We start from the raw sequence: 15384 nt of genomic DNA on the forward strand, positions 1-15384 counted from the left end.
TAAGAAAATCTATAAAGATAACTATACCGATTTAATTCTTTAATAGAACATATAAAATACTAGAATTTTCCTGAGAAAATCAGTGAAGACATAAAAAAAGGCACTTTATAAATTAATTACGGCAAGATTTAGGGAAAAATTGAAAAATTAGAGTCACAAAGACTGGTATATATAAAAACAAATTATAATTGTGCTATTAATAACTAACTTTGTTATTCTGCGTTTTACAGATTAAATCTTCACTTGGGATGTCAAGCATAAGCTATTAATTTTTTACTGAGACTCTAAACTCTTAAATATTTTAAAGTTACTACTTTAACGAGCAGTCCTACATATATGCATATAAGCTAGTGTTATTAATATGCTGTATTTTTGATCTTACCAGGTATAACATTTATATAAATGTATATATAACAGAGCATATACATTTTATAATTATACCTATTTTCTAGCCAAAAAATTTTAATGCAAGGGTAAAATTAAAATTAGTGTTACTATTTCATTGATGAAAAAATTCATTGATTACTATAATAATTCATTTGTTCAATTAAAAAAAATTACATTGAGTAAAAAAAAGTTTTAAATTAAATTCTTCTTTTTCAACAAAATGCATCACATCAATAGTAAAGGAGAAATAATACATTTTGCTTTGATCTTAAAAGCACTTTTCACAAGTTAAATTCTCTAAGTTAAAGGATTAGAGCATATGAATATCCTACACAGAAAAGTCTACACCTTATACCTCTGCTCAACGAAAATAAAAAGTTGAAAGCTTCAGTTCTTAATACACAAACACACATACACACACACATAAAAACAAACTAGGAAGAATTGTTAGATTCAAGTGGTTCAATGAAATCAACCAGTATTTGAAGAATGTATTTAAAGATATTTTCCTTGATAATTATGACTCTATAACAATCTTTTCACTAAATTTGTTTATATTACATGTATGGGGCTGTAAATCTTTTAAATTCTTACACTGGTATAAATATTCTTTCCTGCTTTAAAAGTATATTTTGTTGTTTTAAAATTTTTTATATCATATATATATATATTTACAAGTTGCTTTTAAAAGTACTGTAGGTAAAACATGTTTTATATGTTATCAGAAACATGCAATTTGAATTTTCCACACCTAATAATACATGCAAATGGTGGATAGACAGTATATACTTTCATTACCTCTTTTTAGTCTAGAAAGCTTCACAACTACTCTCTGGTGAGTTCTGATATAAGTTAATAAAATGCTAAAATATGAGAAATCACACTACCACACCAAAAAAGAAAATCATTAAGTAACTATTATGCATAAAAAATAACAACCAATCGAATGAATGAGGGTTAAAAGTATATATTGTCAACACAAAAAATATTAGACTGATATTAACAGGATGGACCTTTTGAGCAGCCATACTCATCTGTAATCAAGATTACTTTCATATTAGACAGCAGTAAAAAAAAAAAGTCAGAAAAGCAATTTTAATTTTTAAGGTGTTACAACTGACAATATTCATGTACTCTTCCCGCCTCCCATGTCCAAATGTGTTTTAAAACTTCACATGCTTATATACATCACTTAATAATATAATACCAAGACTATAACAAAAGAACCAAAAAATAAATTAGTATTACTGTTTGAATAATAGTTGAAAATTTTCCCTTTGTCATTTCTTATGTTCACCAAAAGCTGGCAATACATAGTATCTTGACACACATCAGTATTGGTGACACGAAATCAGAAAGGAAATAAACCTAATTATAATTTAGCATTATTGAAAAATATTTTAATGCCTATGTTAGAAACAGAATTACTAAACTAAAATGCAAAACACAAGCTTATCCCTATTTAGCAAGATATTTACTTCTTATAAAAGATACAAATACACATACACATATTGTGTACATGAACAGCAGTTTTATTAAAATGAATTTTTGTATTTTATGAAAACTTTGGAAATTAACTTCTGTACATACAGCATGACTTTATCTATAAAGTATTTAACTTGGCTCTCCCTGACTTTAACATAGTAAGCACCTAATTTTCAGTTTTCAGAATACATCACTAAGGGAAAAACCCCCACAGGATATATTACTGAAGATAACAAAAGAACAAATAACTTAAAACACTTACGGTAACTACTTTCGCTATCGCTGGCATTAGAAGTTACATGTTCTGTAATTGCAGGACAATGGAAAAAATAAAGAAAACACAGTCATGAGTTTAAAAAAAGCAAATTATCAAAATAAACACAAGGTGACAACAAAATGTTGAGATATAAACCACCAATATCCAAAGAGTTTTTAAAAACATTTCTGATTTTCTTTGAAAAGTTTATTTCGAATAAATGAATATGAATTGGTAAGGAAAAAAATCTGTAAGCAAGGACAATGCTTCATTTTCTGTTCAATAGTTTATGAACAAAATCTTATTATGAATGGCAAGTAGATCCTAAATTAGTCCAACTGTCAACATAAAAACCCCATGAGAAAATGTCACTGACACCCTTTAAGTCATGATACAGTAATGACTAACAAAGGAGACAAGTTATATCTGAGGAAACAGATGTCCATTATAAGGAAGTGGTATCTTAAAAAATAAATGGAAAAAAAATGACCCCACTTTTAGTTTAGTTTCTTTCTTGTTCCTGAAGAGAAATGAAAATCTGTATCTGAGATCATACAGATAAAGTATTCTGGATACCACAGATTTCCTGATGCTCTAAAAAAGGTCAAATGGAACAGAATTCTAGAAGGTAGGATTGTATTTTAAAGTAGAGTAGGACACGAAGCGACTTAGCAGCAGCAGCAGCAGCAGCAGCAGCAGCAGCAGCAGCAGTATTTCTGAGAAACTGCTTTGGTAAAACTGACACTGTTTTGCAAAACAAAAAGATGATAAACACACCCATATGCCTGGCCTTCCCTTCAAAGTGACCCCATTTCATAACTTGATTGTTCATTAAAACCCTGCACTCTTCTCATGTAAATGTAATCTCTAGTATTGTCTTAGTAAGTGTTCTCCTTTCAATAAAAAGGAATTTTATTGATAAAAACTAAAATAACAAAAATTTCCATGGGAGAGAAGTAAATCTAAATTTCTTATGTCAGGTAAAGGAAACAAAAATTAAAGCATAAGGAAAAAGTTTGGGGAGAAATACATGCTGTACCATACCACCTACACAGTCTCCTAAATTTAGAGAATGGTAAAACTTGGTACAGTTCTTGAATTGCTGTCATTATGAAAAATAAGTCTGTTATTCTAACTTGCAAAGACAAGATACAACTTTCTTAATCATTGCTATGTATATTTTAAATAAAGGAGGAACATTAAAATTATAAGACTGAATAATCTTTAAACATTTAAAAAATGGTGGTTTTTTTAAAGTTTATATTTAAAAATTTCTTCTCATGTTATCACACAGATATCAAAACAATCATTTTAAATTGTTGTATAATATTCTATTGGACTGTTAAATCATGATTTATCTTACTATTTATTTTGCTTTAAATTGTTTTTCATATATATCAACAATTCATTATTATGAATGTGTTCATTTATATGTCTTTCACCTTTTGCCCTATTTCCTTAAAATTCATTCCCAGAAGTAGGAATGCCACATAGAAAAAAGAAAAAGTTCTTAAATTTATACTAGGATTTCTAATATATAAAAGAAAGAAATGTTAGTTATTGCATTTGAGCGAGTGGAAGGGGAGAGTAAGTCAAAGTATGGAAGAAACAAATTAACCATGAGTTGACAATTAGAAAAGTTGGATAAATGAATGCTTGTGGGGTTTATTATTCCTCTATTACTGAATATATCTGACATGTTATATACATATATACAAAGTTGAAGGTACTACATTCTTTTTTCTGGGGATTTCTCTTACTTATCTTGCATTATCTAAAATTACCAATAGTTATAAAGCAATGGCAGAAAGTGAAGAGGAACTAAAAAGCCTCTTGATGAAAGTGAAAAAAGAGAGCGAAAAAGCTGGCTTAAAGCTCAACATTCAGAAAACGAAGATCATGGCATCTGGGGCCATCACTTCATAAGAGATAGATGGGGAAACAGTGGAAACAGTGTCAGACTTTATTTTTTTGGGCTCCAAAATCACTGCAGATGGTGATTGCAGCCATGAAATTAAAAGATGCTTACTTCTTGGAAGGAAAGCTATGACCAACCTAGAGAGCATACTGAAAAGCAGAGACATTACTTTGCCAACAAAGGTGCATGTAGTCAAGGCTATGGTTTTTCCAGTGGTCATGTATGGATGGGAGAGTTGGACTGAAGAAAGCTGAGTGCCGAAGAATTGATGCTTTTGAACTGTGGTGTTGGAGAAGACTGAGTCCTATGGACTGCAAGGAGATCCAACCAGTCCATTCTAAAGGAGATCAGTCCTGGGTGTTCTTTGGAAAGAATGATGCTAAAGCTGAAACTCCAGTACTTGGGCCACCTCATGTGAACAACTGACTCACTGGAAAAGACTTGGATGCTGGGAGGGATTGGGGGCAGGAGGGGAAGGGGACGACAGATGAAGAGATGGCTGGATGGCATCACTGACTTGATGGACGTGAGTTTGGGTAAACTCTGGGAGTTTGTGATGGACAGGGAGGCCTGGCGTGCTACAATTCATGGGGTAGCAAAGAGTTGGATACGACTGAGCGACTGAACTGAACTGAACTGAAAGGAATCTTACTCGGTTTTTTTCCTCTTGAATTTTTTCAAAGTTGCCTTCTTTTTGAAGCATAAAAGCTACACAGATTTCTATTTCTGGCTCTTTTACAAGCCATGGTGATTTAGTTGCATCCTCCCAGATTTCCATCATATTCTAATTAGTTCTGTTAGTCAAAATTAGGTTTTGAAAGACAATTTCTCGTATTATTTCCTCTACTGTCAGCAGGGTAAATCAATAATTTGATTTTCTTCTTTGTAGAATCATTGAATTCTTGTCTATGAAGAGTATTCTAGGGTATTTTGTTTCTCTGTTTTAACTAAATACCCTATTTTTTCAAAGGTTGTGTGAAATTACATGCAGATGTCCATCTTTCTTGCTATTCAGTGTTATTCCACAGCTCTTCAACAGGTTTATCTGGAATAATTTGTCCTTCTGTTCTCAATCCTTTCATAGTCCTGTTCCAACAAAGCTTAATGAATACCAACATGAAGTCACACTTATTTTCTTGTATTAAAATTGCAAAGAATTTTGCTTAGTTTATTCCTTGTATCCTGAACTTTGTTGTTTGGTTGTTAAGTCGTGTCTGACTCTCTGTGACCCCATGGACTATAGTCCATCAGGTTCCTCTGTCCATCGGATTTCCCAGGGAAAAATACTGGAGTGGGTTGCCATTTCCTTCTCCAGGGGATCTTCTCGACCCAGGGGTTGAACCCACGTCTCCTACACTGGTAGGTGGATTCTTTATACTGCTGAGCCACCAGGGAAGCCTATCCTGAACTTTAAAATGTAGATAATGGAGGTTTTAGATAACACTCTTGACCCATCCTTCTTCCCAGTATTTTCTATTGTATAATAATTAGCATCCTGTCAGCTGCTAGTAATGTTTTATGTGATAACCTCCATCTTATCCAGTTTTAGAATTTTACTGATTTTTTTTCCTGTCTCCATCAACCTTTTCTAAATAAAATCTTCTTGATGTCATCAAGTTACCAGGTGAATACATTCTTTCAGTTCCTGTGAGATGAAGCATAGAAACCTATCATTCAAGGAATCTTAAGTCATGACCAGAAAATAAATCAATGACATGGGTAATCAGTTATCATTTTTCATTTGTTTCTCTTTCCAAGCCCCACACCTCGATTAAAACGAGAGATGAAAATATGATGTGGTCAAGGTATCTGCCCGCTCAGTCATGTCTGACTCTTTGCGACCCCATGGACTGTAGCCTACCAGGCTCCTCCGTTCATGGGATTTTCCAGGCAAGAGTACTGGAGTGGGTTGCCATTTCCTTCTCCAGGGGATCTTCCTGATCCAGGGATTGAACCCCGGTCTCCTGCATTGCAGATAGATGCTTTACCCTCTGAGCCATCAGGGAAGTGGTCAAGGTATAGTTATCTATTATAAAAAAATCAATATGGGAACCAAATTCTTCCTTAGTTCCTTTTTCCATGAGCTTTCCATAGGTCTCTGATGACTCAACATATAACAGAAATCTGTGGGATCATTTGATCATCCACAGCACTGAATGACCATTCTCAAAATAAATTCTACAGCATTAAAAATCAGTGGAAATATTTTCCAGCTTCTGAAGATTTGCACCAATAGTTTTTCCCAAAGGAAAGAGATTAAAAAAAGGTGCCACTAGTGATAGTAAATTTGTGACTCTTGCCAGATCCCAAAAAGGCAAATGCATAAATAGCAAAGTGTGTGTAACAGAAATATTACATATAGAGCATACTGTTTCTAATCTAATATAAACCTTAAATTATTAAAAGTTGAAATAAAAGTCAAGTACCTATAGTTAAGCATAAAAGTCCAATACAAAGTTAGCATTAATCAAGAAAAAAAATCTATGCAATTTAAAGTTTATTAACTTAGAAATTAAAAGATATTGGCTAAATCCTTAATGATCAACAAATTATGAAGTTTTCAAAATGCTTAATAATGTAAATGGAAACAACTATTTAGAAAAAAACTTTAGCCTAAAAGATTACTTCTATGAGTCACTGTCACCTAAAATAACTTAGCAGTATTGGGTAAAATTTCACATTTAATCAATTTGAACACATTCACATTTAAAAATTGTTTGCGTAAATGACTTATTTCATTCATTCATTTCAATATTCACTGAATGACTCCTACATATCAGACTCTATACCAAGCTTTACATGAAGATTAAACACTAACTAGAAAATTAAACAGGAACAATACACACACACACACAATTCCCCCCAAACAGAGACAACATCTTGGTTAAAAAAAGAAACAAAGGATATTTCTTATAATTCTTTTCATAACTTACATCTTCCATAAAAACGATATATAAAAATTTCCTACCACGCAGACTACTATTTGAACTTGAGTTCTATAATTCTTTTCTAATATTTAAGGTCTATTGTGTTTTATAGTTTTATAGCAATGCTTTTCAAACAGAGATTCAAAGTGATTTTAACAAAAAGGGTGGGTGGAATAAAACAGTAAGGAAGATTATAGCCTACCTTCTAATAATGAGGGCAGATAGTACTATGTTAAAAAAACATTAAGTCGCTCTTCAAATTTAAAAAATTCCTAGAGAAAGTAATTGCCATAAAAATTAAAAAGAGGAAAATATGAGCAGAGAGTTTTTTAAATGATGTGAAAAATGAAAAAAATTAAAGGGTATTATAGAAATAAAAATCCCAAGCATATTATTAACCTGAAAAATCTAAAAGCAATCTAAATCATACACCTCCTCATGCCAGATAGGCACTACCACGAGTCTCAAAATGTATCTGAAAAAGGTAGGTCTGTAGATGGAGGTAAAAAAGTAACTTGGGAGTATTTTGATCACTTACTCAGGCCTTTTGATCCCATGTCGTCAGGGATCTCCTGTAGAGAGTAGTTCCCAGAGAGCAAGCAATAAAAAGATAATCAAAGAAAATAGTTGTCAGTAATGCATAAAACTGGTGCTACAATAAGAGACAGTTCCAAGACCATTACAGGTGCATGTATCTTACAGAGCATTTCTGTTTATTTCTGAAAGTTTAATTAAGCTAATGGCTAGATATGCTCTACTAAAAGAATGTAAGTTCTATATGAGAAGCTGATTAGGATACAGAAGCAAAAATTTTGACTGTTTCTTACTATTTTAAAAGTAAAATTCAGATTGTCTACATATAATGAAGAAATAGGATAATACAGAATGTTTTGAAAAGATCTATTATCAAAGATTGGCAATGCTATACCTAGAACTCAATAAGAAGGTTCTGAGGTACTCATGTTTTTGTCTAAAATATTCTTTTGAGATTATGTTGAATGTTTCTTAGAAGAACCTTTACATAAAATAATTCTATTTTAAACACAGCATAAAAATATCATTTACTTTAAGAATCCCTAAGGGGCCAGAAAAAGTTAAGATTGGTATGCGAATTAATTTATGCTTGTTAAGTCGTCCCTAGTTAAAACAAATAGTAACCTGTTGCAGCTCTTGAAACTGTCTCCATGGTAACAACCAACTGCAGGGCAGTAGGTCCCTCTACATTTATCTTCAGTTGACCACTGGATCCACATACTTACGGTCAGCATCACTTGTTTCCTGCTCACTCTGGTCCTTGTTCTTGTAGAAGGGGAATTTTCGGGAAAAGAGGTTCTTTTTACGCTTGTCATTGAATGACTGCTGAAGAAGAGAAGGAGGGGCAAAACAAAGGGATGTCTACTGTCTGTGTGTACAAAGGCCCAGCCTAGTAGCTCTGTGAAAGCTGACTCTTGTGACCACAGTGTGCAGTTTGTATGTGAATTTTGCTTTCATCACATATACAGTAAATTTCTAATTTACTATTAACTTCTCTAATTCTAACATTTTAACTGAAAGTACTGAAAAATTTAAGTTTATAAATTAACTTAAGGAGTATAATTCAGTGATACCTAAAAATAATGAGTAAGTGCTATTTGATTTTAAGAAAAAAAAAAGGGAAGAGTAAACCAGATTAGCTACCACTATAGTCCACACCAAATTCACATCTGTTTATATCAGTCCGTATTCTTTGAGAAGATTTCTAGGTGCTCTATAGCCAAAATTACTTTAGCTATTCAAATATTTTTAATGGTTTACATAATAATCTTCATTTTCCTCTGGCTTTAGCAAATTTTTTCCTTTTCTCTCTCTGTGGCTCCAACAAACTAACAAAAAGCCACTACTAAAAAAGAGAACCAAAAACAACTGAGAAAGTTGCTAGTGTTGAAAATTTAAAACAATCTTTTTAAAAAAAAAAATTAGGATAACTAAATGCTTATGGCATGAATCATGAAATGGGAAGAAAACTAAGATGTGTCCATCAAGCACAGAGTCCAACAAAAGAATTATCAGTGCTATCTAACCAAGGAAGAAGATTCAACTTTCCTGGCTAATTTAAATGCCATCATAACTGATGTATTAGCCTTTCAGCTCTACCATATTATCTATTTTTTAAGTATATATAAATAAAATGGAACCAGATTCAATCCACTGGCACCATGTCCTGAATAGGGAATAAAAGGTTTGATGCCTGTAATGCCAGAGAGGCAGTTGAAATTCTAGTAGTTTATACATAATTGTTATGACAGCCGATTTGATGGTCCCTTATTGCACAGATGTCTGAAACACGGTTTTTCCCTTCTTGAATGTCCCATTTGTGCATTCAGAGTTTTAAAAGCACGTAGCACAAAGAAAGATGAGGCTAAAGAGGAATAGCTTCTTTTGTAATTTGTCACAGGCACCCATGTCTTGAAGGAAATGGCCTTGTGACACCAGGAATTATTATTTTTTGAAGTGGGAACAACATAAAGGATAGAAATTTTGTTTTAATTTTTTTTTAGTTTATCCATGTCATATGATGCTATCAATATTTTGAAGTATATCAACACCAGATGGTGTTTTTTGGGGGTATGCCTATATTTTCAGTCATGGGATGTCAGGTGATTAAGGCACTGAAAAGGATTAAAGTGACTTTAAGATCAAATTCTATTACTGAAAAGATTTATTTTGGTAAGAATATTTATGAAAACTTTTATTTTTATCTTTTCATATCAACAGTTCAAAATTAATAAGTTCATAGTCATTAGTCAAGTGGACCATTTTGATATTAATCTTAAAAATATGAAGGCTCTGATAAAGAAAGCAGAAGTTAAAAACTAAGTTGAGGAAAAAATATTATGGAGAAATATAAGCTTATAGTTTCATAAACTGTCAAGTAGCATTATTTAGATAAAAACTTTTACCTGAATCCAAATTTTAGAAAACAGAAAGAGAAGAAAATAAGTTTCTGCAGGAAAAAAATTCATGATAATCTAATTTAGGGAAGGAATTTTTTGTTCATGACAATCACTGATTTCAAATTTAGTAATAATTTTAATGCCATCCAATAAAACTGATACATTTTTAAGTAAAGGTTATTTACTCCTCCTACTGCATATATAGTGGTCAGAGTCAGTTTCACAGCAAACAACCAAAAGAAACATGAAGTTTAAAATGTTTTGATTTTTGATATCTTTGCAGTTAGCCAAAATGAGATATCATAAAGATATCATAATATAGGACAGAAAGAAATGCTTGTTAGTCAAGAATGTATTAATTGTATTATATCTAACATCCTGCAGGTGAAGAATTTATTAAAAGTGAAAAATAGCACAAGCAAAGAGGATGAAAATGTGTAGGGAAAACACAAAACTGAAGAAACATACTACCACTAGTTTCTTTATATTTTCAATGCAAAACAATCTGTTTAGTTACTTATTATTATTCATGCTATACTGCAAAAGAGACAGTGCAATAAATATAAGGATGATAAAACATTATAAATTTATGAAACATATATCAAATATCTAGATATAAAATTTCCATATGTAGTATTTCAAAATAGCTAAATGAATGTTAAGGATGTTAATGAGAACCTGAAGTGTTTTTAAAAAGTCTGTATTGGAAATCCATAACCTACCACATAAGGACAGGAAAAGAAGAGCTTAGAATGGGAAGCAGTATTACAGAGAGATGCAGTTCTGTATCAATGGCAAGCGTATTTTTACCCCACTCAGTACCATGCATACTTTGGGTGCTGTGTTAGAACACAGTGACTGTGTATAAAGTTGGTTATAGTCAACAAACAAGACTAAGATTTACATATGCCGTTAATTCAGTTAACTTCTTACAGTTTGAAAGGAAAGTTACAACATGCAATTTCTTTTTCAATACACTGAAAAAGTATTTACTAAAATATTTTAAAAGATATTATAAACAAGCATGAAAAATCACTGTATATATTTCAAATCCTGAGCATCTACTTGGAGATATTTTTCTTCGAAGATTTTCGATTTCAAATATTACTTCAGATTATACTATATAATTTTGTATTTTCTGAAAGGTACAAATAAATTAAAAAAAAACTTATTATTCCCCAAATAACTGAATACATTATACAATTTACTGAGATTTAATTTTTTTGATCAAAGACTATATTCCTTTAAAATATTAAAACTTTGAATGCTTAATGATATCAGACATGTACAAAGAGTAGGATTAATTTATTTACAGAGTTAATTTTCCATATTCTTTGAGAAACTTGATCAAAAGATGTATAAAACATTTGCTTTAGATGTAAAAATCCCCAAATATAAAACATTGCTATAAACAGTATTTCAACACAGTATGTGTTCAGCTCTTTCCTCAGCCTTATTGCTAGAATATTCCATTGCAGTATTTACACACTGTGATATCATCCCGTGACATTCACCAGATTCAAGAAGGACTTTACATGAAAACAAAAATACATCTAAAAAATATATATATAACAATTTTGATATATTTCTTGCCCATTTACAAAGTCCTCCTCTTGATTGTCCCTTTATTTCCTTAAGATAAAAATTCATATTGATTTAAACATTTGAAACATGGATTCTATTAATAAGCAATATTAGAATAAAGGAGGAAAAGAACAAGGTAATTTCCACACTTGCAAAACTCCATAAACTTACATCATGAACTAGTTAATAATTTGGGGGGAACCTATTTTCTTTGAAGATGTATTATTAGTTATAGCAATTAATACTGTTGACACAAGTTTCTGAATAACTGTTCATCTGTGTGAAGGTTGAATTCATTTCACTTTAAAAAATAACAACCAAAAGTATGTTAAGAATATACCAAATGACAATTCTGATAATCTGGAAAAGTCTGGGAAATGGGTGCTTTCATTTAATAAATTGCTTACTCGAGCAAATCTATTATTGTAAACCACCAATGGCAAGAGCTGTTGTTTATTTTTATGGCGAGGTCCTTCTAACTTTAATAATGTAGCTCAAACAAGAATTATGAAAAAGTCAATAACAGATTTCATATACGCACCCCTTTATCTCCTCTTGCTTTAGAATTGAATTTCACTGTTTTTAATCGGGCTCGTTCTTTCTTCTCAACCCTGGCAAAGCACAGATCATTTTTTAAGTATAATAAACATATTCAAGGCTCTAACTAGAAATCATCAGGACTGCTACTTTAATATGGAGCATTTTTATATTTTAAAGCCTTTAAAAGTCATTTGCATCTCACAATTAATAACAACTTCTGAGAAATGAAATATAGGGCTCATTTTATTATGAAACAAAACCACCTGTGAAGTATAAGTATGTATACTTATATATACACTCAAATCCATAACTATATTGAAATTATTATGATGTACCACTTCTGAGTTCAGCAATTTTCCAGGTTTTCCATTTGTTCTGGTTTTTGAATATTTAGCTTATGGAACACATATGCTAAAAATTCAATGTCACAGCGAAAGCAAATGAAGTAAAGTGTTAACAACTGAGGAAAGTAGATGAAGGAAATATGGGTATTCTATGTACTATTCTTGTATTTCTTTTGTACTTATATTTTCTGCAGCTCTGAAATTTTTAAAAATAAAAAGAAGGGAAACAAACACATTTAAGCTTAATTCCAATGATATATTTCTATAAATACATAAAATAACCATTTACAGTACATAAAATATAGTTTTAAAGTATCTTTGGAAGGATACAGAATGGTAACCTTAGTTAACTTCTCAGGGAAGAAGGTGAAATGGGTGGGTGGGGAACAGGGTGCAGAGGGGGCCTGTACAGCTGTTAAAATCTTTTGAATTTTAAACCTTGTTGAAAGTGCTACTTTTGAAACAAGCAAGCAACATACTACAACGTATATAGTGTACAATCTACAGCCATGTATGAATATTGCAACCAGTATGAATCTTGAAAAATTTCATACAAATTAAGCTTTATAAATCCTTGATTTCAGCATAGCAATTATATTAGTATATAGCAGAAAAACCTACCAAAAAGCCTATGAATAAAAGCATATCCTTTTTTTTTTTTAATCATCTAACTATAAAGTTTTACCATGGGTACAGAATAACCCTAGCAGTCACAGATTTAAAATTTTTGTTTTTACTATTCCAGAGCAACCTTGAGGGTCCATAATAGGAATAATTAATTTATAATTTTGCCAAGGCACTTATTCAGGGCACTGAAAAACTAACATTTAGTAAATGAACATTTACAACTCAAATGGCTTTGTTTTCTAATCATTATTTTGCTTACTAAATAGTTGAGTGACTTCAACTGTGTTTGTCAATACTGTTCCTGAAAGAAAGTTAAGAACTGTAGGAACTCCAAGTCCTTGTGCTATTATTAAAGATGATAGCATTCTATGTAAAAAAATACAAGTTTAGAATACACTGAAGGATGAAATGGCATAATTGGTTGTGATTTCATACTGTAATTTATGGCAGGAAAATTATATTTTATATTATTATTCACGAATTTGGGAATTTGTAGAGGTGTCAAGGTGTATCTCTTTTATCACTTTTGACTTCAAAATCCAACCTTACAGAATTTTTATACAAAATGAAAAATATCTCTTTCCACCAAAGTCAGCTGTATTTCTCATTTGTTGCACATGTAAAGCCTTTGCAAGATAAAAGATTTCCAGAGATAAAGGCAATTTTTAGGAACTCTGACCTTGATATTTAAGATGTGAGGTTTCTATTGACTCAACAAGGCAAAGAGGAAGCATTTCTGTGTTTAAAGGATACTATATTCTATTCTAGGGAAGAAGTTATGCTGAGGGTTGCATTGCTAAAAGAGGAGTTGTCACCAAATAGTTGGATCTTGCTAAAAATATGGATCTAGCCAACAACAGTCATAAATTCCAAAACCACAGTTACAGAGATCTTCACAATATTTCAACATTCTTCAAAGCCTATCAACAGATGTACAAATATATATATGGTAGAGAGGTTTATAAACAGGCATATGATTTGGCATAAGTATCAATTTAGAGTCTCAACAAAATAAGTATATGTCCAATTTATTAACAAGGAAAGAACAAGTTTATTATATCATAAGCTTGACTTGAAGTGAATTAACTAGCTAAAATAAACATTAATGACTCTCTGACAATTTTCACTGGTTATCTTAAAACTTAAGTTTTAGGCAGTGATTTAGCTGAATCAGATCTCATATATAAGTTCTTTTGGGGAAATTATGAACTGATGTTTTAACACCTTTCCCGTAGAAGTAGAGACATCCAATAACATTTCATTGACCTCAGAGAGAGTTGTTGGGATCACCTTTTTCAAAGAAACTCTGTACTTAACCACTTATGCCACTAGATGGTAAGTATGCACCAGTGAGTGAATCACTACAATAATCAGTTAAAACAAAGAGGAAAGACTACTGAATGCACAGATGATTCTAAATTAAACAAGAAAAAGAGATGATATCTAAAAGAAATAAACATTTCTAAAAATCTAAAATATCTAAAAGAAAATTTTAGATATTTCTAAAATTTTGCATTTAAAATGCTTTATCTTTTTTATCTAGAAGAGGCAATTCACACAATCAAAACCCCTGAAAATCTGAGTTTTAACACCACCTACATGGGAAAACTCATAGCTCAGTCAGTAAAGAATCTGCCTGCAAAGCAGGAGACCTGGGTTTGATTCCTGGGTCAGGAAAATCCCCTGGACAGAGGAGCCTGGCAGGCTATGGACATGGGGCTGCAAGAGTTGGAAGGACTTAGCGACTGAAATTAAACCACCACATGGGAAAATTATAGAGGTTTTTAATTCTTTCTCTACTGGTATAGATCTGTGGCACAGGCACTTAAAATATACTTACTTTGTTTTTAACAACTAGTAGGAACTTTAGAGAAATTTCTATTTGGGGGCTTCATATTCTCTCACTATATCATTGGTTAAAATATAAAGTGAAAGGAAGTGAAGGTCACTTAGTTGTGTCTGACTCTTTGTGACCCCATGGACTCTACAGTCCATTGGATTCTCCAGGCCAGAATATTGGAATAGGTAGCCTTTCCCTTCTCCAGGGGATCTTCCCAACACAGGGATCAAACCCAGGTCTCCCACACTGCAAGTGCATTCTTTACCACCTGAGCCACAAGGGAAGCCCCAAAATACTGGAGTGGGTAGCCTATTTCTTCTCCAGCGGATCTTCCTGACACAGGAATCGAACCGGGGTCTCCTGCATTACTGGTGGATTATTTACCAAATATGCTATCAGGGAAGCCCAGTTACAATACAAGGTGAATAAAATTAAATGGCTGTGAAACACAATATAAAACACCAAGCATAAAATCATCACTTCAGTAAAAGAAATTTAAAAAAAACCCAGCAATTATTCACATTGCCCAATTTTCAAGTGGTA

At 32.0% G+C, this 15384-nt stretch overlaps 1 protein-coding gene across 12 annotated transcripts in view; it reads right to left on the reverse strand.

Annotated features, from left to right (window-relative positions):
- DLG1 (discs large MAGUK scaffold protein 1) overlaps positions 1-15384 on the reverse strand; it is a 267898-nt gene that overhangs the window by 23112 nt on the left and 229402 nt on the right. For 6 of the 12 annotated variants that reach the window (XM_069556571.1, XM_069556591.1, XM_069556592.1 and 3 more), the window contains 3 exons: positions 12032-12101; positions 8233-8332; positions 2135-2176 (listed from right to left, as the gene is read on the reverse strand). In XM_069556571.1, coding sequence (XP_069412672.1) covers positions 2135-2176; positions 8233-8332; positions 12032-12101 — 212 coding nt within the window. Of the gene's footprint in view, positions 1-2134; positions 2177-7511; positions 7546-8232; positions 8333-12031; positions 12102-15384 lie in introns of all 12 variants that reach the window. The other 6 variants (XM_069556594.1, XM_069556580.1, XM_069556593.1 and 3 more) reach the window with 2 other exon arrangements.

The sequence above is a fragment of the Ovis canadensis genome, chromosome 1 (assembly GCF_042477335.2).
Source record: "Ovis canadensis isolate MfBH-ARS-UI-01 breed Bighorn chromosome 1, ARS-UI_OviCan_v2, whole genome shotgun sequence".
NCBI classification, from domain to species: domain Eukaryota; kingdom Metazoa; phylum Chordata; class Mammalia; order Artiodactyla; family Bovidae; genus Ovis; species Ovis canadensis.